The sequence below is a fragment of the Neophocaena asiaeorientalis genome, unplaced genomic scaffold (assembly GCF_003031525.2).
Source record: "Neophocaena asiaeorientalis asiaeorientalis breed wild unplaced genomic scaffold, Neophocaena_asiaeorientalis_V1.1 scaffold606, whole genome shotgun sequence".
NCBI classification, from domain to species: Eukaryota; Metazoa; Chordata; class Mammalia; order Artiodactyla; family Phocoenidae; genus Neophocaena; species Neophocaena asiaeorientalis.
The window spans coordinates 4,800,879-4,827,602 of record NW_020173687.1 but is presented as its reverse complement, the minus strand read 5'-3'; the positions used below and the strand labels follow the sequence as shown (position 1 = coordinate 4,827,602).

The 26,724-nt window shown below is 47.8% G+C and overlaps 1 protein-coding gene across 1 annotated transcript in view; it reads right to left on the bottom strand.

Annotated features, from left to right (window-relative positions):
* The window catches only part of ANKRD60 (ankyrin repeat domain 60), a 77,218-nt gene that overhangs the window by 10,304 nt on the left and 40,190 nt on the right, over positions 1-26,724 (bottom strand). The window contains exons 4-7 of the mRNA XM_024750430.1: positions 24,344-24,451; positions 23,486-23,551; positions 12,523-12,708; positions 12,101-12,262 (exon numbers count right to left, since the gene is read on the bottom strand). Of these exons, the coding sequence (XP_024606198.1) occupies positions 12,101-12,262; positions 12,523-12,702 (342 nt within the window). The 5' untranslated portion in view covers positions 12,703-12,708; positions 23,486-23,551; positions 24,344-24,451. The remainder of the gene's footprint in view (positions 1-12,100; positions 12,263-12,522; positions 12,709-23,485; positions 23,552-24,343; positions 24,452-26,724) is intronic.

Genomic DNA, 26,724 nt, shown 5'->3' with positions numbered 1-26,724 from the left:
TCCAGGTGTGGGAGGAGTTCACTTTGAGCCCTGGCGTCCTTACGTAGACAGACGGCTGACGGACTGGGGTTCAGATGCACAACTGGTTAAGCAGAGTGGGGCTCAGAATCGGGTGTACCTGCTCTGGGATCTAGGGTCATGATCTGGGTAGTAGGCTTCACGCTCCGGGACTTAGGTTTCTGTCGTGAGCCGGGGTCACCTGAGGATTGTATCTGAGGTTCAAACGTGCATATGGTTCGTGGAGAGACATGGGGTCCTGAGGAGGGCAGAGTTTGCTTAAGGCTTTAGTGTCCTTGAGTCTACATGGTTGCTGGGAGGACTTGGGGTTCGGATAGTCACATGGTTAGCCTGGGGATTGGGGGGTTCAGTCTTGGGCAGGTTTGTTCTGGACTTGGGGTCCTTGCACGGACGTGGCTGGCTGGAGGGCTGGGGGTTCTGGTGTCCCACAGCCCAGCACAGGGACTTGACGTTTAATTCCATCTGGGTCCTGACATGAGCAGCCTTGCCCGAGGTTGTGAGGTCCCGCTGAGGACAGGCGTTTCAGACTGGAGGTCTCGTGTGGCACTGCTGACTTTGGGACTTGGGTCCCTGATGAAGACGTGGGAGTTTGATGTTCTGGTGTTGGAGGGCCCTGCGGTGGCAGCGTCTGTTTCGGGATTTGGGGTCCTGACGTGCACAGGGTTGGGCTCAGGTTGGCAGGCCAAACCAGACGGCTGGCTTTGGGCCTGGAGTCCCAGCACAGGCAGGATTTGCTTGCGGATTAGGGTCTTGCTGTGGACAGGGTCTGCCTGGAGATTTGAGGTCTAACGTGAAGCTCGGCTTTTCTGGAGCTGGGAAGTCCCTATGTGTCCGGGGTTAGCTTTTCCACCCGGGGTTTCACGGGGGTGGGGTTTGTTTTGACATCTGGGGGTCCTCCTCTGGGCGGGCTTCCCTTCCCCCACTGCGGGTTCAGAGGGGACTGGGCGCCCCGGGTCGAGGGAGTACTAGGGGTCGGGCAGGGGCCGCCTTGGTCCAGGTACTGGAGCCGCTGGAGGCTGAAGGGGATGCCGGCTATTAGGTCCAGCTCCTCTTTGAGCTCCCGCACCGTCATGTCGCTGCGGCAGCCTGTCACTCGGAACACCTCCCCGGAATCCTCCAGCACCACCCGCATGACGAAGACTTCTGAGGCCAAGTCGAGCGCCTACGGCCGAGCCACCAGCGCCCGCAGTGGGCCGACGGGCCCGCCGTTAACCAAGGCGGGGCTCCACGTGGACGCGGGTGACGTGTCTGCGATAAGGGGAAAAGGGCCCGGGCGCTTCTAAACACTGGGAGGATGCATTGAGACCCAACCAGAGGCCTCGCCGAGGCCGCGCGCCCCGCAGACCCAGCACGGCTGCATCCCCGACTCCTCCTCGCCGGTTCGGAACTGCTCTCACCGTCAGTTCCTTGAACCTGGAAGACGAGGCGGCTCGTGGCCGTTTTTAGGCAGCTGTGACCTCCTCTCCATGTCTGTTTAAAATACAATCATTGCACAATTCGGGGCCAACTACCTGTAGGAATTATGCGTGAATAGTGCTCTAAATCATCTTTGCATGCGTCGTCTGCAGAGGGTGGTGAAGTGCAGACTTTAGCCATGCTTAAAAATCGTTATCTCTTAGCATGAAGGAAAAAACCAACATTGCAGAAATATGACCCCTTTCAAGCCGATCTGGGCCCAACTCGACAGTCAAAAAACCTGATACTTGGCCACTCCGGAAGTGGGAGACAGACCTTCCTGAAAATTTATTTGCAAAGCTACATCAAAATCCGTCCATGTTGAAAACGTTCTCGAATTCTTGAAGTGAGAAAGGCGCTAATGAAAACACTTAGCAAGGAGGAAATGTCCACTTGGGGAAAAGCTGAGATGGTTCTATTGTTGAGATGCCTTTCAAGGCAGCTGTACCTGTGAGAAACTATCTCGTGCTTTTCCATTAATTCACCGGAGGAGGCCGAGTGCTCAAGAGAACAGGAAGCTTACCTTCAGTGGTCAAATCACACTCAACTCTGCACCTAAGAACAGTCAATACGTGAAGACCTAAACTGGTGGAGAAGCTACAGGAGAGAACAGCAAGGGCTTAGGGACATCTCAGTTGTTACCAACGAAGAATAAAATGCAAGCTTTCAACATGCTTTCTGCAGAGAAGTTAGTCATAAAAATAGCTTTCCACTGGAAAGGCATGCATATTAAATTATAGAGGAATTTTAACACATGAACTGAAAATTTAAAGGTTAGATTATTTACCAGAGTCTCAACAAATCTCTACCAGCACATCTGATTCAGGAGGCAAACCCTACACATCACACCAACTGATTTGTCTTTTCCTTAATGGAAAGTGAAGCTCCGCACAGAATACAAGATTCCAGTTGGGTAATTCTACTTGCTGCTAGATCAACAGATTTTAACATGATAAGCTCAATTTCTAGGCAATAAAAATAAATTAAAAATTGCTTGCTACTGAAGCAAAACAATACCTCCGTCTGTTTACTTTAGGCAAGTACTAAATACAAGATAGATTGATTTTTTTTTTTCCTCATTATGTAGTCTCCAATGTATTAACTTCACTCTTTGCTGAAGTCGTCAAAATGCTATCCTGGGTTGCAATTCTCATACATGTGCCTTATTTTCTTTGGCACGGTATAGATTCCTTCCTTTCTTTTTAAAGAGTCAGCCCAGTGGAATTTGGGGGAGGGGAAAACATCCTGTATACCAGGAAATTCAATATATAGCTCCAGAAATTTTATCTTTTTAAAAAAAGAAAAGAAAGATAAGAAAAAGATCCAAGGGAAGAATGGAGACAGCTGGCGCGCCCTTTGCAGCTATAGCTCTGGGACCCCAAACGGGCTGCTCTTTCCTTCCCTTATGCTTGCCTTTGAGAAGATACAAATAGAAGCAAGAAAAATAACTTCAGCATACATGTATGCAGAATTTAATCAACTGTTTATAGAGCCTTGAGTTATTAACTAATGCAAAACCTGTTTAAATTCTAGAGTATCTTTCCCTTAGTCTAAATTTTAAAAGCACGAAATCTAAGTCCTGTGTACTTAGATTTGAAGAGTATCACAATTTAACCTCCCAAATCACTGGTATTTGTGGCCAACTATATAGAGTGATCAGAACTATGATTTCCTATTTTTTGTTAAGATTCTAAAGCATCAGATATAAAGTCAATATCCATGCACCTCAGTGATCAATTTCCCCCCACCCCCAAGTTCTTAAACAAATGATAATATATCCATATAAGAATGAAAATCTTTCTGCTTTATGCCTCTATCAAAGGCCAGTACCTATCTTTACGGAAACAGTTCCTGCAAGAAGAGGAGGGAGTGAGTGCTTGAGGAAAAGTTCCGAGTACAGTTTACAACAAAAGTACAATATTAGAAAGACTGCCATAAATCAGTCTTTAGTAGATTTCTTTAACTATCACATTTTTCAAAAGTAAACAAGTTGGGCTATATTTGCAGCCCAAAGTGCAAAGCTCAAAGTGGAGCATAAATTTAAATGATGTATTTGTTCTGTTCACTGATAGGAAGCTAATCTTACATTAATATATTTTCTTCCTGTCAAGAGTTATTTACATATGTACAGTATTTCAGTTAAAAATAATACCATAAACTATATTTTATAGGAAAGCATGAGGGAAGCCAAATATACAAGTCTATCAAAGACTTAAAAGCTTCTAATAATGTACTTTATTTTTGGGGGGGAGGTGTTGGCTGGGGGTCAAATAATATAGTCTGTAATAGAGAAAACAAACCGCTCACAGGCAGTCTGATGCCATGGCGGTCCCCCCACCCCCACCCGCAGTGAGCCACCTGGTTCTACAGCCTTTTAACAGATTTCCTGATCAGGCAGGCAGGGGCACAGGAGCGCAGCACAGGCCGGGCCACCTCGACTCCTGCCCATCCCAGCAGTAGTTCCCGCGAGTGCAGATGGGAAAGGGGTCATTTGAGCACACAACATCAGAGTTTCAGAAATCTGTCCTCCCTGGGCAGGTACGATACAATCAGTTCCCCTTCAAGGTATGGTAAGCAGCATATGCCACACATGAAATGACCAGATTGTGAGTGATCACACACTGGTTAATTCTGGTTTTCTAGCATGGTAGTGTCTATACTATTCCACCGCTTTGGTTCTAGGGTGGCAAAAAAGGAAACATCTTGGTCCCGGTCGGACTGCAAAGCTAAGACAATCTCTTGGACGACTTCAAGATGAGGGTTACCGGCACTTCTAAAATACACTAAAGGGAAAAAGACATGACATTGAATCACATGTGCCGTGAACTGTGTTCAAAAACATACTCTGGTTTGGTTTTTTTTTTTTAAACCACATCTCAGGACAATAAACCATTTTTCATAGAGTAAGTCCTTTAAAATGATAAAATTGCTTGAATCAGAGTATTTCCTAAATTTTAAAGACAAACTTCTAAGAATAGGCATGCATATTTTTTCAGCTATAACTAAAAATCTTTTAATATTATCTTTTCTTCCCTCCAGTACAAAAGGATTGGCAACACAGAACACAGGCAGTGGGGAGCAGGTTGCTGGCCAGATGGGGTGGAGGATGGGAGGGAAGTGGCAACAAAGGGCTACGCAGGGCAGGAGATGAGATGTTCTCCCGAATACGTGGTGTAGACGTGAACTATACAAGGGACACAGTCTTATATTAAGTCCTGTTCAGGTTTAAAATAACTGACTAGGTTGGGGTATAAACTTTTTCTGACTGACCACAAAATCAATACGATTGAAACCTAACCATAGTTAATGCTTAAATTGACCACCTTTCATAATCTGTCTCTGTCATAACTTAAAGTTTATAAAAGTTTCCCTCATTTCTAGAAGACTATGTAATATTTTGCATTTCAGCATGTTTATTAAATATAAAACTGAGCTATCTTAATTCTTAGTCATTTTATAAATAACATAACTTATGCATAAAAATTAACATATAAATTTATATAATAGATCTGAAGTATGCTACCACACAATTTGCCACAATTCCCTAAAAAGGAGATTTGGCTGCTGCCAGATGAAGTTTAAAATCTGTAAGCTCAGAAAAATGGTCCGCGTACCCTTTTCCAACAGTGTCTGTTTTAGAGCTTTGGCTAGCAAAACCCTTACGTCTGGCACAGGATCTGATGCAAGGCTTGCAAGGCTGGGGAGTAAGTGTTCAACAAACTGGTCCACAGGGATACACTCCTCGCTCACCACTGCCTGTGATGAAGAGAAAGCCAGAGGCGAAAAACGGACCTTGTTCAATAGCGATGAGCACAGTTTTTCTAAAAACATACATTTCTGTAATTCCAAAGAAGTAATTTCAGGATCTTTTGGTCTGAGGAGTGTGTGTGTGTGTGTGTGTGTGTGTGTGTGTGTCTGAATTTTAAAATCTCAACCACCGAATTTGGTTAGAAACACAGTTAACACTTTTATAATTCATTACCAAGCACTGGGGTACAAGTGCTGTAATATTTGGTGGGGAAGTCAAAGGCTTTGGAGTCAGACAGGTCCAGGTTCAAAACCTAACCTGGTCACTTCTAGCTTCGTGGCCATGAGTAAGTGGCTTCACCTTTCCGGGCCGCGGTTTCCTCACCTGTACCGTGGAGTAGCAATGGGGATGGCGATCATTTTGGCAAAGGCTAGCGTAGCGCCCGCCAACAAGGGTTGGGAACCTTCACGCCTGTTACTCACCAGAGCTCAGGCTTTGAGGACAGGGGCCACGCCTATCACATGACAGCCAAGTCCCAGACCCCAATTCAGTGCCCGGTCCTCTGTGAACAGCTAGCATTTACTGCTGCTCTACTTACAAAGAGTCGTACGTGGATTCTCCCATTTCATTCTCGTAGCCAGCCACGGAAATCAGACTGAGCCTAGTTTTACAGGTGAGTGCAATGTAGTGGTGATACCCAAAGGCTCAAGACCCACAGGCAGCGGTGGAGATTCCAAGGCAGGAATGTGGATTCTGAATCCTGTAGCTCTTCCCACTACAGGGTAACACCAGCAGCTGATACGTGGTAAGTGCTCTCCAGGCTCCTGGCACCCTGCTTGGTTACTCGGGTACGTCAGCTCACTAAAGCCTCAGGGCCACACCAGGAGGCAGGCCAGTACCACGGGAACTCCATTTTACAGAACACGGAAAGGCCGTGCAGAGAGGGTGCTTTGCCCAAGGCCACCCAGCAGGGAAGCAGTAGACTCAGGCTTCAAAGTAACAGGTTTTGACTCCAAAGTCGGCCCCCCTAATCTCCAGGTTACGACATCTCCCTGCATTTAAATAGTAATCCATGTGCCCACTGGGAGGTTCTCTTGGCTGAGGACACTTTCCTTTTGTTTGTGTTACTGTAGGTTTTCTAAATCTTTAATGAAGGCACACCAAAAAACTGATTTTTCTTGAACAAAATTAGTCGGTGCCTTTTCCTTCTGTTTCGTCGCGGATTGTCTAAATCTCAGAAAAAGAATTTAAAAATAAAAGCAAAAATATCTCATTTACCCTTTCTCTACAAAATAGTGGGCAGCACTGACTTCTTCATGAAAGTCTGTGGTATCAGGCCTGTGCTTTGTGACTTTGGCACTGACCCTGCCCCCCACTGCCCTTCTGCAAGTAGATGGCCAAAGTACCCCTGTGATACCCCTGCGGGCCTACAGGGGGCGCTGGTGAGTGCCTCAGTAGGGAGGCCGGGTGGTTCCGGGGGAGGGAAAGGGGGCTGCTGCGGGGCCAGGGGTCAGGTAGAGCCCGATCACAGCTTTACTGTATTACTGACAAAGCCGGGTGACACGTACATGCAGGTTCATTCTACTGTTCCCTCTACCTTTGTATATGATAGACCGTGTGCATGAGGAAAAGTTAAAACTGTGAAAATAACAGTTCAGCAGAAAGAAAATCATGGCTTTACACTTCCTGGGTGACCCTGAGCAATTTACCTAACCTCTCTGGGCTCCAACTCCTTCAGCTAAAACAACTGGTCTAAAAGTACATGGGTGCACCGAGCTCAACACCTGGCAGACCGTACTGTTAGAAGCAGGTGTAGGATGAGATGCCCGGCACACAGAGGCGATCAAAACTGACAGCCACCCTCCCCAGCCAAACATAAATCATGCCCTCATTTCCAAGATGCTAAGTAGAGAGGGCGACCTGAGGGGTTGACCTTCACCTGAAAGAGACGAAAGGTCCCCGAGCTGCCCCACTGCTGTGCCCCTCACCCCACCTTCCTCCTTCCCTACTGCGGCGGGCGCAGTGATGAGCAGCCCTGTGCTGGACATGACGGGAGCACGGTCTGGGCCTGGCCCCCACCTCCCTGGATGGAAAGTGCCGGAGAGCAGGAGGTTTTCCTCTTCCGTCTCCAGCACCTAGAGCAGGCCTGGCACACAGTAGGTGCTCAGTCACTACCCATAGGATGACTGCACAGAAGGGCTCGGTAACCCTGGGCAAGTCCCTTTTCCAAACTGGCTTGTCACAATCTCCTGTGAGATAAGGGGGTTCGGTCCGCTGCTCCCCAGGTTCCTGGCTAGTCCTCCGGGGCTGAGATTCTTTGCCTGGTGCTGTGTGTTGATATCACACGGCAAACATATGTGCAGGGTAGATGCTCCCCCCAGGCCCTGCTAACCTGACAAATGAAAGCAAACGCTTGCCTTCTGACCCACTTAGAACAGTGCCGGAACCTTAGGATGAGTTCATTGATGAAATTTAACCCCAACGCACTTTCACTGTTGGAATAGAACTTCTGCAGAATTGCTACAACCTGTGAAAAATATTAGAATAGCGAATTTAGAATGCTGCCATCTACTTGGATTATGAATACTACTCTACAGGGAAACTAGACATTTTGATGCACCCTTCCACCTTTAAAACAAATTTATAAGCACGCGAGAAAGTCATTTTTGTCACAGTGATCATTAGAACACAGGAAAAAAGATGTTTAAATATATGGTGATACACACACACACACACACACACACACTCACACCCATAAAACCCTTCATAAAATGAAATGTGAAAAGGGACTGGCATTAGAAAAGTACATTATTCTTAAGATTCCAAGGTTTAGAAAATGTCCCCTTGCATAACATTACCTTTCAGAACATGTCATTTTCATAAAATTTTAGCACCATCAGAGTACCTTAGTAAATATTTTCAAATGAGAATGTTTTTCCTCAGTATTCAGCTGGTATAAGCCCACATAAAACAGGATCGGCTTTTCTTTGCTGAAGTTTTTGCTCACTAACTACTTTTCTACAGAACCGTGCTGGAGAGTCAACCCAATCTGTGTTGAAAAGAAACACTAAGCCATTGTTTAAAGAGTTTCATGCATAAGGTGATTTATCCACAATTTTCATCACTCAAGCATACTGCTTAACGAAAGAGCTATCTTACATACTGATAAAACTATAATACAGTTCCTAATTTCAAAACTTAAAAGCTGCTTTCATGGGTAAATGGACAAATTAAGCCCAGAAAAAATAAAGAAGTTAAAATGGAAGAAACATAAATATTCCTTTTTCTACAAATCATAAACAGAAAAGGTCATGATTCCTTACTAGCTTGAAGGAGATCCACCGAACTTCAGAAACTTTATCTGCACACAACTTTAAGGCAATATGCACTAAATAATCATAAACATCATTGGGATTATAGAGTTCCAAAATCAGTATCAGCTGTCTGAAATTTAAAAAAAAAAAAAAAAGAAAGAAAGAAATTGTTTGGTGGGTGAAAAACACATTATCAACCTCTCTTTATTCTCGTTTCATTTTATAGATAAAAATAGCCAGGCTGGGAGATCAACGGAAGCAGAAAGCTGAGTGAAAATGGCCACGCAAAGAAAATTGGGGGAAAAAAATCTTAATTCTTCATCTCTCTCACACACACAAATCAAACAGAAAGGAAATAAATTAAACTTTGTAAAACAGAGGCTGAGAAATTTATGAATAGGGATTCAATATTTCAACTTTAGGTTATCAGTTGGAAAGCACATAAAACTTTAAAAATCAGATAACATAAAAATAGCCAGGACGCCGAAGTTCCCAAAGATCGCCAGATCAAGGGAAAACACATGAGATTTCACTGTCTCCGCTGTGTTCCTGACGCTGCAAATTAAATTTTCTGCTTTTGCTGGCCGGCTCACGCACTGTTCACGAGCCTTGTTCAATCCAACAAGGTCCATCTGGAGAGAACGGGAGCACGAGCTCTACTCCCAGGGAAAAATTCATAAGATGGCTGGTGGGAAAAACCTACTACCAAAGCTTTCACTGTTTTCTAAACGGCGAAGGGGAGAAGGGTATGAAAATAAATGGCATTACTTCCACACTGGCAAAGAAAGGAAATGAAAAAGAGATCGGAAGGAAGCTAGAACCAAAAGCCAGGGGTGCCGGTGGATACGTTCATATCAAAAAGCACTGTTTTCAGAAAAGTGATACCAATATCGTGGGCATGGAAGCACAGAATTCATATCAGTGGCTTTGGCTTCAATAACCATCGCAGAGATGTTAAGTTAGATAGCCCGCGCTCGGAGATAACGCCGTCGGGCGAAGCGAGCCGAGCCGAGCCGAGCCGGCCCGGCCCGGCCCGGCCCCGGGAAGCAGGTCATCGCAGCCGGCACCGGCTCCGGCTCCGGCTCCACACCGTCCCCGTCGCTGGTCCCGGGTCCCGGGAAGCCGGTCAGCCTGTCCCCAGGCCCGAATCCATCCCCGGCCTCTGGCCCCAACCCCATCCCGGGGTCCCCAGTGCCCGGTTCCATTCCCATCCCCGGCCCCGACCCCATCCCCATCCCCGGGGAAGCAGGTCAGCCCGGCCCGAGACGGACCTCGCCGAGTTCCTGCACTCAGCCGCTAGAGGGCGCGATGCCTTCATGGAAAAAAACGTGGGCCTGTTTTTTCCTCGGTTCTCTGAGAACACACACCGGGAACATGGCATAATGACTGAAACCTCAATCTCTCAAATTAAGCATAATGATTAAGGAACACAGCAAAGAGAAAATCTTTCAGTTTGCCCCTGGCATCGGCCAAATCATATCCTGAAGAGCCGCAAATGCCTGATGGATTTCTACAGGGAAGACAATTATTTGAGAGATTTCCAGTTGAGGGCAAGAAAAATGAAAACTAGAGATACTGAAATAAATCTCGACAAGGTGAAAACTAAAACCCAAACAACAACACCACAAACAAATCCACTCAATACTGCGGAAAGCACATTATACACCTCGGGACGGAGAATTATTTAAAGTGACACTTTCACTCTTTTAGAATCACTAAAACCTTGAACATTCCTCCTGCTGGCACAAAATGGGGAATTAAATAACTCCTTCACACACAAAATGATGTACAGATCTGAGCCACCTTGGGGGACGTTTTTATTAAATAATCGCTTCATCTGGGTTAGACCTTTTCATATCTCTCACTGTAACACAATTTTCCTTAGTGGCTGAAGTGTATAAACTACGCTGTACCCTTACACAGAGGGCTACACTCAGAATGTTCAAGAAAGCTTTGGCAAAAACTGCTCCGATTAATAGGGAAATATTGAAGAGCGGGTGATTCATCTTTCACTTGGTTCAAATAAATTGGCTTACAGAACAGCACAACACTCTAATTCCAAAGTGACTCTCGCCCTGCCTGCCTCTGAAAATGAATGTCTCCCCAGAGACTGTGGTATTTGTAACTTAGAGCTTTGGAATTCATTTTATCCCTTAATAAAAACATAATCTCTTTATCCAAAAGAACACTCCTACTGCTACTTTAGAAATCAATTATAAGGTAGGGAAATTAAGAATTATTCCATCTAGCTTGCCTTCTCATAACCCCAAACAGGCTTTACTTACTCTGTCAGTCCATATCGAAACCTCCAATTCCTGCTGTTATCGGTCACTACAGATGCTTGAAGCTGATACAGATATTCTCTCCTCTTGTCTTCATGAAGCAACTATTTTTTAAGAATGTATATATAAATAAAAATATATAACCTTCAAAATGTCCCCAAATAGACTGTTTTATTATACTTCAGATTATACATTTGTCACCGGCCAGAACCGCGCGTTTCCCTGACGCCTTGTACTCCATTACCCAGTGTGGCTGTGAATTAGCTTTGCTGTTAACAGACGTCCAACGCATCCCTGACTGCTTCCAACCTTTCTCCCCTGGTTCGTGTATGTGCTTGTGTGTTTCTACACGCCCCCTACTCATCCTTCTTTCACAATTTCCTGCCTGAAGAAAACCCAAAGCATGTGTGTGCTTGGAAGACAATGCCCCGGCTGCTTCCCAGGGAGGTGGCACTGCTTGTGTGCTCCTGCACCAGACAGGAAAATCTCCGGCGATGCGGCATGCGCCAGACTCCGTCAAGGGCAGCTCCTGGTCATGTGGACGCGAGTAATTAGTTTCTCTAGGTCATTTTTAAACTCTTAGTTTTACGCTCATTGCTCCTCTGGGGCGGGGGCGGGCGGGGGGAAGGCAAGAAGGGAAGCAGCAACATCTTGCAAGAAAGAGCCCTTCGTGCAGAATTGAGATTGGATTTCAGCTGGCTCTTCCCTTAGGTGACCCCGGGCAAGTCACACGCCACCCGGGAGCCCGGTTCCTTCTTTCTCAGAGTGTGCTGGGCCATCTGTCTACCATCCTCCATACAATTAGAACTCTAAGGGACGGGAGGATTAGGAGGAAAGATAAAAATATTTACCCGTCACTGAAAGAATGCCCACTTTAAGATTTTGGATATGCTTCAACTGAAGAAACCCAGACAGCTGTTTCTGGTTTTTTTTCCACTGATACTTTACATATCCAGGGTTTTAAAAAATTGTATTGGGACTTCCCTGGTGGTCCAGTGGTTAAGAATCCACCTTCAAGCGCAGGGGATGCGGATTCGATCCCTGGTTGGGGAACTAAGATCCCACACGCGCAGGGCAACTAAGTCCTCACCCGCAACTACTGAGCCCGCGCACTCTGGAGCCCACGTGCCACAACTAGAGAAGCCGGGCACTGCAACAAAGAGCCCACACGCCGCAAAGAAAGATCCCGTGTGCTGCAACTATGACCCGACACAGCCAAATAAATATATAAAAATTGTATTGAAGAGGGGAGATTTGTTTTTTGTTTTAATCCTTCTTCCTACCTTTAGAAAGTCATACAGGTGTTTCAGAACTCCTATGCGTACTTCATCCAGGTCCTTTAAAAATCCATTGGAGATGGGCAGCAGGTTGGCAGCCGTGAACTGATCCCCAAGGATCACAGCCAGCTCGTGGATGGAGAAGGCTAAGGTCTGACGGACCTTCCACTGGGGGTGCGCAGAGACATACGGACCACAAAAGGCAAGCACAATTCAGTGTTATCAAGAGCGTAAGTGGCATTTGTGGAGCCAAACTGATACTGCCAGGGGTTGACCACTTAAAGCTTCATTTGATCAGAGACCAGTAAACAAGCCAATGGCAGCCACATAAAATACAGGTCAGTGAGCAGCCTTGCCGCAGCTTCCCTTTCTCCCTAATTAGATGACCCATCCTATTCTGTGCCTGCCCCTGAAAAGGCTCCTTTTACCTGCACGTCGGAAGCCAGCGTCTCGTACGTATCTTTCAGGCAGTGCCAATTCTGCCTGCCCAGCGTCAGCGCCACCCCCGGGAGGCTGTAGGCACAGTGTTTGGCGATGTCGGTATCGACGGTCTGGGCTCGAGCTGGGTCAGTCATGGACACATACTGATCTAGCAGGGGCTGAGGCATTATATCCTGGGAAACAGGAGAGAAAGGGAACCATCATGCTTGCAGTAGAGAAGGAGAACACTCGTGAAAGACGAGGACATTGGAACCTGGAGGTGAAAACAGCAAAGCGGGGGTGTAAGAGGAACAAGAGGCCTTCCCAAAGCTCGGGGCTCTGGATTGCACGACCTTCTTGTTCAGCATGTCCTGAGTCAGCTTGGTCTTAAGTTAAAGCAGTGGCCACGCTCATCTTTCCTAAATTGGTCCAACATTGGATATCACAGAGCACAGTCTAGAATATCAGCGTTTGGCTGGTCTGGTACACGCAGCTCTGGAGAATGCAAACTAGCTCCTCTTTTCTTATTAACTGCCCCCAGCACCTATGGCCAGAGCCACTACACTCTGCTCACTACTACCTTTTTCCAACTGATGGGATGCTGCCTTCATAAGACGTCACCCACTTACGTTTTTCTCTGCAAGGACAAGGGGATACAATAATTGAAAACCTTTAAGAGAACTTCCATAGCACTAGAAGCTAATCCACAAGACCAAACACAGTTCAACAAAGGAAGCTGTCGAAAACTTTTCAGACAAAAAAAGGAGCTAAATGGCTTGTATAAACAGACACTAAATATTAATGTATACATGCCAAATTCTTTTCTCATCTTTGATCTGCTTTATTAAAATACCTTCGAGACTGTTCAGAAGACTTTAAACAATACTTGAGAATCTACTTTTTTTAAGTTAGAGAGGAAATACCAGCAGCACAGATTATGAACTAAGATACGCCATTAATATCGATGCAAGAAAAACTTGGTTCCAACAGCCGTTCTTAAATTTAACTTCCAGGGAATGCAGTTCTGAGTCGCTCTTCTTTTCAAGGAACGAACCCGGGATTTAGATTTATCCTCTTCAAGTGGGCTGCAGCCATGCCTCTGGTCAGTCTCCAAATGGTCACTGGTTCCACTGCCAGGTTCACCTGGACCCTGCAGAGCTGATCCGGTACATTACCAACGTAGTCCAAAGGAGGAAGCTGTCCTGCCACTCCCCCTTCAAAGAATCCCCTTTCAAGGCCAAAAATGACTTCTGCAGACCAAGACCAGAGCTCCGCTGAAGTCAGTGGTGTCCCTCCAGATGTGAAAAAATACATTTGCACAGTTGTATATGATACCATACAGGTCAGTCATTTCAAGTGCATTTTAATCTCAAGACTGCTTGAGGCCCTTACAAAAGACAGGCTCTTGTTGGTGAGTACCAACAACTCGAGTCTGTATTTACCCTTCTTTAGGTCCCAGGGTCCCCGGTGTGGTTAGCTGATGCCCTTAGGTAACGGTCGCATGTTTAAAGCAGAGGCCACTCCGGAAGGCAGGGCGAGGTCTGCAAGAAATGCTGAAGAGCACCTCCAGCATTTCTCAGGGATGAGAGAATACAGTGCTTTGGACTCCAGACAGAGGATGGAGAGGCGGCGGGCTGGGGGGACCCATTTAATCTGAGTGAAATGATGTGGCTGATGAAAGGGTATTTAGAAAACGGTCCTCAATTTTCACATGTACAAATACCTCTAATGTTCGCCGATGAACCTTTACATTAGGTTAACAATGAAAATGAGCTGGACCATCCAGCGGTGACATATTGGTCTCTGGTCATTGATTAACATTAACTGAGATGGACCTGACCTTCTCCTTCAACCATAACACGGATTTTCCTACTTGCACTTCAAATGTCATACCGTCTACCAGCTTAATGGATGCTGACAAATCAGCTCAATATATGATCCGGGAAGTCGGTTAATACACCGATAGATGCTTCGTTTGCTGAGGCATGCTACCAGAACCTTCAATTCCCGAGGTTTTCACTGAAATGTACTGCTTATTTTAACAGAGGACACGATAAAACAGAAATATTTTGGTATGATAACCTAAGACTCCAATTTCTCCAAGTTAATAAATTCATATAGATTAATAAGTAATAAATCGTTATTCTCCTTCTAGGAATTAATTTTATTCCAAAGTCTTCAGTGCCGTAGTTACATACAGCACTTATTCCAGGAGCCAAGGTTTACTTAAAGTTTAAGTAAACCACCCCAAGTCAAGGCAACCCCAGAAGGAATTGGGAGGTCATTTCCCCAGAAAACTACCTGGCAGTCAAAAAGAGACAAGTGGGAAAAAACAGGCCCCTCCTTCCCCTGGGCATCTCGGGACCAAGTTGGTGCATGAAGATGGCGGAGTGGGAGCTGGACCGAGGTCAACGCAAGGGCCGAGGGCAAGCAGCTTCCCAGCCTCACCTCCTCTTCTGTCCTCATTGCTTAAGCTCTGAGTTTTTTTGTTTCTTTTTCCTTCTTTTGCAACTAGAGGCATCCTGCCTGATCCCTTAGGAACCTAAGAGTCAAATTCAAGAGCCCTGACATCCAACGCCATAAACCAAAAGCCCAGTTATACAGGCCCCTTTAAGATCCTTCACTCAAGACAGCCAACTTGGAGGAATCTGTTCTCTCTTTTCCCTTTTCACTTCTGTATATGACAAAGAAGCCCGAATACCATCACGTCTCCCACCAGGGTAAACGTGACCACACCTTTCCACTTAACACAGGTGATTTTTATACTCCAGGTAACAAAGGTAACAATGTGAGCTTTCTTGCCTATTTCTTGAAGCAAATCAGCAAAACAGGATATCATCTCATTCCCTGCTAATCAAAGGCAACCTTAATAACCCTTGAACATTTTATATTCAGGCTTTTTTAATTCGTCTTTTGTTTAGCTTCACTGGAGTAGACCAAGGGGGTATAAGGAGGTGATAAGTTACTTTAATCACGGACATCAAAATATAAACTGTGTGACTGGAGAAACAATTGGTGTTCTGACCCTGGAGACCACATTAAAGAGATTCTCCATCGTGGTACATGAAAATGAGAGGGGCCCACACATCATGACTTTATGATCACAGACCCCTTGCTAATTTTAATTCGCTAGTCTCACCACTACCTGTGAAGGACCCCAACTCAAAGGGGTCCATGTGCGAGTTTAGTAGGAATTAGGAAGGCATCAGAGCCTCCTACCACGAGCGAGCTGGAAAGCTCGAGAAACTCAAGGTGAGAAATAAGTGCCAGGCTTCCTTTTCGCCCCAAACACGGAGTCCCAGCCTCACGGGGGCTGGTTCCAGACTAGAGGAGAAACAGTAGTGAGCTACTTGTCTTCTCAAAATCGCCCCTCCAAGGGCTTCCCTGGTGGCGCAGTGGTTGAGAGTCCACCTGCCGATGCAGGGGACGTGGGTTCCTGCCCCGGTCCGGGAAGATCCCACGTGCCGCAGAGCGGCTGGGCCCGTGAGCCATGGCCGCTGAGCCTGCGCGTCCAGAGCCTGTGCTCCGCAACGGGAGAGGCCACAACAGTGGGAGGCCCGTGAACCGCAAAAAAAAAAAAAAAAAAAAAATCTCCCCTCCAAGAAACGGCATCCAGCACCACTCCCGAGCAAGCACGGGTTAAAGGAGGCCCACAGGACGGGCTGGAGGTAATGTGCAATCTCAAAGGTCACTGTCAACTTTACATTCTAGGAGTTGCATGAATTCACCTCCCTTGCTACTGAAAGATATAAGCGTCGGTTTAGCAGTGAAATAAAGCATTTAGACCGTTAATCCCCCCAAAGAACCAGGTTGTCTTTGGAGAAGAGGGAAGGTGCTTTTGGTCTCCCCACGTTTGTTTCTTTCTTTGTGGTACGCGGGCCTCTCACTGTTGTGGCCTCTCCCGTCGCGGAGCACAGGCTCCGGACGCACAGGCTCAGCGGCCATGGCTCACGGGCCCAGCCGCTCCGCAGCACGTGGGATCTTCCCGGACCGGGGCAGGAACCCACGTCCCCTGCATCGGCAGGCAGCCTCTCAACCACTGCGCCACCAGGGAAGCCCCCCCACGTTTGTTTTGTGGAGGAGAGTCGGGGTTATCAATCACCTGATTGATTCATTGTCTAGTTATCCAAAACATGACCTTAAGAATAAAATTAAATGTGCCATTTATCAATTCTGCCAGGATATATTAATAAAAGAGAACGCAGCTGCGTGATTTCTGTCACATCCTCGCCGGCTGAGGGAGAGGGCAAAGACTCACTGTGCTTTGTAGCGTCCTGGCCGCGGCGAGCTCATTCTGCGGGGGTGACGCCACCGGGGCCGGCTGACTGCCAGGGCTGGGCTGGGATCTGAGCTGGGCGCCCCCTGGGTCGGCGGGCGCTCGGGCTCATCCAGAGAGTCTGGCTGTGCCACAACCAGTGCAGCTGACAACACCTGAGCTGCAGCTGCAGGAAGAGAAGTTCCAGGAATTTGAATAACTTTATGTGGTTTGCAGGGACTGACTCACAACAAGACAGGCTGGACGTGGACGCACCGCACAAGCCCTCCCCTTCTGGACGTCGGGTGCCCAGCGCGAGCTCTCACCGAGGTGTTGATGTTTACAGCCATTAACTTTATTCCAACTAAATGCCAGCCACACACAGAGCGTCCGACCTGAACTCGAAAAGCCTCAGTTAGGAAAATCAGAGTCCAATCCCATCACCTTTCACAGAAAGACAACGCGATGCTCCTGAACGCTGCTGTCTGGGAGGCCCACCAACATGGGGGGGTCCCATCCCCCATTGATAAACCAGGGCGGCCGTTGCTGTGCCACACGCATATACACGCACGCGTGTGCTGGGATCAATCCATCCCCGTCCACACCGACGAGTAAAGACCGCGTGCACCCAGCCCCGAGCGCTACTCGTTCTTTCTGTCCACGGCACGGCTATTCAAGACTCTCCTAACAGTGCAGATGACACAGCTCACATGCCTTTCCGTAAAAACAAACTGATGTTTCCATGTCTCCAGCCTCGAAATACCACACACACACACACACACACACACACAATACTGCCTGCATCCTGTTTTCTACTAGTTCAATTCAACAAGAGTCCTTAAAATGTTTAGAGCTTACAAGGGCTCCCCACTGGGCCCAGGGCAAGGTGCCACCTCCTTAGCGCACCCGAGGCCCTTTCCAGGGGTCTGAGTGACATTTTCAGCCATGGCCAGTTCACAAATACCCAACGGGTAGTTTATTTCTCAATCTTCTGGGGTCCCAGATCCCTTTGAGTGCTGATGAAAGCTGCGGGTCCTTCCTTACAAAGAAATTAAGTCTGCATGTGCACACAAGATTTTACAAACAACGATTTCAGGAAACTGGAAGAAACCTCTGAAACTCAACCCTCGACTTCTTGAGAAGATGGAGTCCTGGCCGTCGCCTAAAGCCTAAAGCCCACATCAAATGTCAGCTGCTCTGCAAGGTCTTCTCCCAGATGCTTCCTCTGCCCACAGGCGGGACCGGCTTCCTGCCCTGTGCGCCCACGCCTGTCCCAGCCCGTGCCACTCCCTATGCCGGGTGGTTGTTTCCATAATCCCCTCAACCAGACCCTAAGGGCTTCACGTGTCGGGCATTACTGCCCCAGCACCCAGCCCGGGTCCAAGCACCGAATAAGGCAGCTTTAGAAATGTGTCTTCCAAAAACAGACCTTTGTCTATAACAATTAGAAGCGATATGTTACATGTGCTCATTCCTTCAGCAAACACTGACTTAATTTCCTTTATAAATTTAAAGACAAAGAATAATCACAGGGCTAACTGGATTTTCACATTTCCTTTCCCGAAAGCTTCACAAATCTTTGCCCGGCAACAGCAGCAAGTGTTGTTTTTTTTCGAATTTCCCCAACTCAGGGAAGAATACAAATACAGCCCCGTTTAGAGAAAGAAGAGGCATGGTGACGGATCTGGACTGCGAGGCCTGGCTCCCGGATCAGACGCTCTGTGGGAACACCAGTCACAAAATGAAAAATACCCCAAAGAAGAAGTTGTGCTCCTCCTGGCTGTACAAAGGGAAAAACCTTAAGGTTTAGGTGAGTTAACAGGCTCCAAAAGGAGCACCATCCTTGGCTGTTCGTAACTAGAAAGGGCTTTGTCACATGGCGAGAGACAGAACCGTGTCCAAGGAGCTAATAAAATTTCCACCGCTCCAGACACGCCCGAGAACTAGCCGCTTTTATCTGAGAACCAGGTCACACGGCTGAAAAGCAAGGAGGCAAAACCCTCGCAGAGACCTGCAACAGCAGGATCCCCGGCGTGAGGGCTGTGCGGAGACTGGGCCAGGCGCCCCCGTGGTGGGCGCGCAGGGTCGATGGAGGGAAGTACGCAACACGTGTACAGCCACACAGGCCCGGCTGACACACAATCCAGAAAGATCCCGTTTTCTCTTTCATTACCGTGGACAACAGCTACCTTGCACACCTGGATCGTTCATCATATGCTCCTGCAAACCATCCAGGACTCTCTGAATCTCGCTCCTAGCCACACAGCTTCTATGCACGGCCTCGGGTGTGCCGCCACCTTCCTCCCGCGGGCCAGCCTCGCTCAGGAGCAGCTCTAAGTCCTTGCTTATGTCAGGGAGAGGAGTTCGCCAATAAAGGAAATTATTGAAAACGTCCTCAGGACTCCCTGGGCGGGCCCAGGCGTCTGGTCCAGGATGGCTGTTGACGGGGAGGTCGTTAATACTGGGGAGCTTTGTGGCCTTGGGGGAAAGCCTGGTCACCTCGGCTCCAGCCAAGACAGAGTCTTCCGTTGGGTTCTCCGTCAGGCCACTGGAGGAGCTACTGACACACGTTAAATTGCTGGTGTCCGTGGACGTGCCTTCCATGGGTAGAGCGGGCTCTGCCTGGCCCGGCTTTGTTGAACTAGTTTAAATTGAGGGAAGCAAATTTCTAGCACCGTGCAATAGACTGGAAGTAAAATGGGGAAACATCGGACCCCCATCCTCGCAAAGCCGGTCCTCCTCTCTACCTGGCTACCCAACCTCCCGTGTCTCCCGGTGCCAGAAGTTAATAACCTCACAGGGGATAAGAGGTCCAATCGGCGCCCTCTGCCCCACTGGGAGTATTAAAGCACTGAAAATGCCACAGGAAGGTTCACCCAATCCCTCCATTACACTCAAGTGGTGCGTCAGCCCTGGCTTCCGCGGGCACCCCTTCCGTGGCGAGACTTCATGCACTGACTGCTCATCAGTACCTCCACCAGGGGGCAGGCATTAGGAAATAAAAGGCGCTAGAGCTGCTAAGAACTGGCTACCGGTGAACCACTTGGAAAGTCTTGATGAGGAAGATGTAGCACACGGGCCCGACCTGCAGCAAGAACTCAATGCATTTTGGTGGAGAAAGATGGAGAGAAGGATGCACCAATCTTACGAAGCATCCGTGCCATCCGAGATGTGAATCACCTCCTCTCGTGGCTGAGGAGGAATACTCGCAATGGAGAGATGCGTGTAAACTACCTCGCGTGGCCTGCTTCGTACGCACCCATCGTCTTCCGAGGAAACAGGAAAAAACCCGAGATCGATCACCAGAACCTACTAGAAGAACAGTGTGGGCCTACTAACGGTGAGTCAGGAACGTCACCTTCATGTGCATGAAAAATCCTACGGCACAAAATTCTATTGGGGAGACTTCACATTTTCCCTGTGTAAATTATCCAAAGAACTTCATTAATCAAAAAGTAAGAGAGAATTTTCTTTATAGGTTATTTGATCACGACTCTGGGTGGATATTTTATCTAAATGTAGGAGACATAGTAGCTTCATTATTTATAACCCACTAGTCATGTTTCAAAATCATTATTGCAATTACTTTTTGCTTCTTCACATAATTAAAGCTCTAATATTCCATCGTGCCCAGAAGGTCACTGTTACTAAAGCTCCAGACAAGTTAATTGCTAGAATTTTAGGTGGATGCTTGAGGTGAAGCCGGGATCCTGATAACTACCCCAGCCGAAACTTACCAGGCTGAGGACATGTTCCCACGGCTGCCTGCACCCGGTGACCCGGAGGTGAAACCCGAGTCCAAATCCGGAGCCGGTGGTCGGATGCTCAGGGTGCCATCTCCTCGAATATAAAGGCCAGCCCTGGAGGGGTTGGCAAAGGTGAAGGTGACGGGGCCCGGGGACTGGAAGGCAGCCTGGCGCACCCGAAACCAGAGAAGAAAGGCGCGGTGGACGCGGTGTCGGCCAGGTCTGATCCCAAGCTGAACAGATGGCTGATCACCAGCCAATTCACCGTCCGCCACATTATGTGTAAGCAAATGTACTGCTTTCTAAGGCAGTCCCTAAGCTCCAAGTAAACTATTTTTCAACAGAAAATCAGGAAAAATTTAGTGCCATCATGTAGTTTGTATGCTTCCAGAATATTAAATCTACATCAAATAATTCCAGACTTTGTACAGCATCTGAACAGACCTTATTCATCATTACGGGCATGGTTATGATCATAACAGAAGAGGCGACGATACAGTTACAGCTTTCTCCTTCTCCTTCTCGTTTCTGTGATGTTCGTTTGCTATGACTGCTGAGGTGTGTGTCACTTCCTTACTACGCACCAGGCTTCTGAGACTTTAGGTGCCCTGATAATCCTCACAAAGTCTAAATATGCCAAATCCGTTACTGAAAAGACACAGTAACAGTGCCCAGTCCAAAGTCACACCGAGGCCTGCGAGTGGCCGCACTCACCCATCGACAGGGGTCGCCGATCAGTGTGCTAAAGAGAGGCGAGAGCCTGGCCTGGCGGCCCTCGGGGGACGTGTTGTGGGACACGGCCACGAAGCACTCCGCACAGGCTTTCCTCATCCCCCATGCATTGCCTGAGCAGAGCTCAAAAAACTTCGGGAGCTACCAAAGCAAACAAAACCATGTCACCCGAAGGAAGGGCAGACCTGTTTCAATGATGTAGTTAAGGCAGAGCCTTAAGTTAATGACACAAAAGGGAACTAGCTATGAGTCCAAAAGGAATCCTCTGAAACAAACAGAAATTAGGATAAGTAACTTCCTTTACCTCTTAATCCTAGTAAATGACTGCGTTAAATTCAACAAGATAATACAGGAAACCTCCCCAAAGGCTGAATGACTGATATGCGCCTGTGAACTGTAGAGAAGAATTGTGAATGACTTTGACATTGTGGATTCCCCAACTAGCGGCCCCACCCAGGTGCCGTGGTCTTGGCTGGGGTACTTTAGTGAAAGAAGGCATACTGTTAAAACCTCACAGTACCGCCAACAGTTCCAGTCCACGGAACACAAACTGTGTGCGGTGGGATGCAATGGATTGTCATCACGCTGGATATACACGACTGTGAGTCCACTTACAAGTTCACACCGGTCGTCCTCGGTGTGACCGTAAATGTGCGGCGCTTCGGTTAAGCTAGCTGTGCTCCAGCCATACAGGTAGCACGCCCTGTCAGGTAAAGGCGGCATCCAGCCATACAGGTAGCACGCCCTGTCAGGTAAAGGCGGCAAGGGCTTGCTCAGCACGGTTCTCTGGGGGCCCGGTACTGGGTGGGCAGTGGAGAAGCAAAGGTGAACGTGATGGAGTGAAGTCCCCGTCAGCAACGCTGCAATGAGGCGTGGTGGGGGACACGCAAGCACTCTGAACAGAACGTCATGGAATGCTGAAAAGGGAGACCCAGCGGGTAGGTGAGTCCAGACAGGGAAGGAACCTGACAGAGGCAAATGCACACGCAAGCTGGGTGTGAAGTGTGAGTAGGGTCCCCCCGCCAGGCAGGGAAGCCTCTGGAAGGAGACGGGCAGTAATGAGCAGGGGCAGGGAGGTGCACGAGAGCAGAGAGCTAGCTGCAAGGCCCTGAAGAGCCCCCTCTTCGGTTAAGCTAGCTGTGCTCCAGCCATACAGGTAGCACGCCCTGTCAGGTAAAGGCGGCATCCAGCCATACAGGTAGCACGCCCTGTCAGGTAAAGGCGGCATCCAGCCATACAGGTAGCACGCCCTGTCAGGTAAAGGCGGCAAGGGCTTGCTCAGCACGGTTCTCTGGGGGCCCGGTACTGGGTGGGCAGTGGAGAAGCAAAGGTGAACGTGATGGAGTGAAGTCCCCGTCAGCAACGCTGCAATGAGGCGTGGTGGGGGACACGCAAGCACTCTGAACAGAACGTCATGGAATGCTGAAAAGGGAGACCCAGCGGGTAGGTGAGTCCAGACAGGGAAGGAACCTGACAGAGGCAAATGCACACGCAAGCTGGGTGTGAAGTGTGAGTAGGGTCCCCCCGCCAGGCAGGGAAGCCTCTGGAAGGAGACGGGCAGTAATGAGCAGGGGCAGGGAGGTGCACGAGAGCAGAGAGCTAGCTGCAAGGCCCTGAAGAGCCCCCCGGCTGCCTGGTGACGTGGTTCTCCAGACTGTTGTGCTGAGAATCACCAGGGACTTCAGCAAAAATACAGACCCCGGCCGTGCCCCCTTTCACCCTCCCTGCAGTTCAGATGCACGACCGAAGGTCAGGGCGGCGTTCGGACCCGAGGGAGGCGAGTGGAGGTGAGGCAGGAAAGGTACTTGTGAAGGGAACTGAGGGGTCAACAAGGGTCTGGATTTTAATCTGTAAACCAAGAAAAAAATCCCACAGGTTCTGAAACCCAGGAGCGAGGTGGTGGAGCAGCATTCTAGAAAGAGCAGTCGAGAAGGGACAGAGAGCGGCTTAGACAGTGAGAAGAGCTGGGGGGGGGGGTGGGGCAAAGGGAGAGGTGAGGAAGCCACAGCAGAAGTCCCTGGGGAAGAGGGCGGGGCTGCCCCTGCAGCATCCCACACACCAGCTGCCTGAGGCTTATAAGAAATGTAAGCTTCAAGAGCCAAGAAACCTGAAACCGATGGATGCAAAACTGAGCTGCCATTCCAAAGTAACAGACTCATAAATACAAAACTTCACCACTGATTTCACAAGCGCCCTAAGAAGTGCATCAGCAAGTACAGCTGGCAAAACGTCACGTACCAAAAATTTCTCGGTGGCTTCTTGTCCGACAGCACGACAAATAGCACCAAAATTTGGGGCACAAACCTTAAAAAGGCAAAAGGCATACTCATTATTCTCCGATTTCTTCTTGTCTTAACAAATTGTGTAAACTAACAAGCAGGAGCCTTGAGAGCAACGAGTCCTCTGGTCGGGCAGCTAACAAGCACTTACTGAGCCCGGTGCCCCCACTGCACCGGAAACAGAAGATGTACAATAGAGCACCACACGTAGGACGCTGTGGCTCCTCGTCATCTCGACACGTGATGCTTTTGGTTAGCACTGGAGCAAGAGACCATGAATGTCCTCTGCGTGGTAAATGAGACCCAGCTCCTTGCCTCTGCTTCATGAGGGGAGGCCACAGGGAAGATGGGCAGCTGCACAGCAAGGTGGACGGTGAGGCTGCTCGGGGAGGGGGCTGCCAACGGTCTTCAGAAGGAAGAATATGACAACCGAGTGACGAGCGATAAACGGGGAGGGCAGTGCAGGGGGCGCAGCTGGCAGGTACAGCAAACATGCGAGGGTCCTGGAGCCAGTCAGCCCCAGTGATGAAAGGCCTTGCACGCCTGGGCCCCAGCACTGAAGCACAAGCCAGCAATGTCTCTTCCTCCTGTGCCCAAGAGGGTCACCCTCACGGAGTCTAACCCTACGTCTCCACAGATGCCCGGATGGCAGGGAAAACTGGCAACAGTGTTCACTGTTTTCCTCACACAGTTCACACTGGCCACGTTTTTCATCCAGACTGTGTCTACTCAGGAAGTCCAGGCACTTTAAAGGAATCAATTTTGAATCTTGTTTAACTTCTTGAATTTCTCAAGTTTTGAAACTGTACGTCCCCACCTTCCGAACTTGAACGAGCTTCCCATCACCACACAGCTCACAGAACCGAGGGAGCAGCAGGCATTCAACCGCGCTCTTGCTCAGCACCGACGCCAGCTTGCAGGTTATCTACAAATAACAAGAAAACTTGGGTCACTTGGAATACCAAAGCGTAAATGTCCCACGTATCACTAACTGGATTCCGAAAGCTAATATCAAAAATATTGCCAAAATACCCAGGAGGTCAAAACAGAGAACACCTTCTTTTGCATTTTGTCGAGTTGTATCAATAGAAGGCCAATCGTTTTCAAGTTTTACTCAGATATGGCTTGTCTAAAGCTGAAGAGTTACCATTTGCCAGGTGCCTACCATGGTGCCCAACACGTGAATGAAAAATTTATGTGCATTACCTCTTTCATGTTCCTCAAACCCTATGACGTGAGTATCATTTATCTTCATCTTTCCAGATAAGGAAGCTAACGCTCAGAGAGGTTAAGTCATGTTACCAAAACCAAAGAGTAGTGAGGTGGGACATACAGTAACAGCTGGACAAGGCATAAAAGACGGCTCACAGGCGATCAAACACTGGTGGGGACTAAATGGAAGCAGACCCTTGAGAGGGGAAACCACACTGGGTACAACATGCACTGCTTGCCGCTGCCTTTCTGCCTGGGGCATCCTTCATTCTGTACAGCCATGCGGGGTAGCTGGACTTCCAAGTAAAAGCTACCGTTTTACTGGCTTGAGAAGTCAGAGGACAGAGACGGAGGTGGCCAGGGAGGCTGGAAAGTGAGGGTAGAAATCCTGGGAGGGAGGGAAGGATAGAGGAAGGAGGCTAAAGAAGGGAGAGCCCCCACCTCTGATTAAATCCTACTCTTATCCTTGGCTGAGCTCAGCACCACGTGGGCACAGGGGAGATGGTGAGTTTCACAGAGCAAAGCAATAGCTTGAAGGCAGAAGGATCTGTGTGGCTTCAGCTGCTGAGAACTGCAAAGGAAACAGAATCTGAACTGTTTGCTAGAACAATGTTAACACTCTTCAGAGGAAAAACACAGAATTCAGAGTTTCTGCAATGTTTCATTGAGAAGATACATTAGTCACAGACGTGAGAACAAATGGGAAAATGTGACTTACATTCAAGAAAAATCTCAATCACTAGAAACAAATCCACAGAAGATCCAGATGTTAGAATTAGTGGATTTTAAAGAGCTATTATAAATATGTTCAAGAACTAAAAGGCAAATAGAGTCATAACAAATGAACAGATAGGAAATCTCACCAAAGAAATGGAAACTATAAGAAAGAATCAAGACTTCTGGTAATAACACTGTAGCTTGGTCAGACTTACGCTCTTACAGGTAACAATTACAGAATCGTGAAAAAAACATAAAAAAACAATCATTTAAGAGTACTGGAGAGCAACCAAAAGGCAGAAACTGGAGCAGAGGCTGTCCTTAAAAGATGAACTGCAACAGGAGAAATTTGTAAATAAGGTCCAAAGTCTGTGTCTATATTTTGCTGAGATCTTTGGCTGCTGCTAAACTACACATATATGGGGAGACCCCAGGGACCCAGCAGTAAAGCAGCAGCCAGAAACTAAACAAACCGAGCAGAGGCATCAGCTGCTGCTCTCCACAAAGGAGACAGCTGGGAGCTGGAGATCAGACAAGACTACTGCCTGCTATGTAAAAAATCACTTTAGAGAAATAAAACAGAATCCAGATCTCTGTAGTGTATCATTTTTAATGTCCAGTATTCAATTAAAAATAACTATGTATTAAGAGGAAAAAGTGACCCATAATAAAGAAAAAATCAATCAACGGAAATCAACACCAAGATGATCCAAACGTTGCAACCACCAGACAATCACTTTCAAGGAGCTTTTATAAATATATTCAAGGATGAGAAAAAAATACAAGCATAAAGAACATATAGGGAATCTCTACATCATAGAGATATATAAACTATAAAAAAAAAAGGTCAAAATGGGGACTCCCCTGGTGGTCTAGTGGCTAAGAATCCACCTTCCAATCCAGGGGATGCAGGTTCGATCCCTGGTCAGGGAACTACGGTCCCACGTGCCGTGGGGCAACTAAGCCCACACGCCACAACTGCTGAACCCATGCGCTCTGGAACCCGTGCACCACAACTAGAGAATCCGCACACCACAACGAAAGATCCCACCTGCCACAACGAAAGATCCCACCTGCCACAATGAAAGATCCTGCGTGCTGCAGCTAAGACCCAACGTAGCCATAAATAAATAAATAAAATTTTTTAAAGGTCAAAATGGAAACTCTAGAGCTGAAAACGACAATAACTGAAATAAAAAATTTAATGGAAAGGGCTAATAGATTGGAGATGACAGAAAGAGTCACCAAACTTAAAAACAGATCAATGAA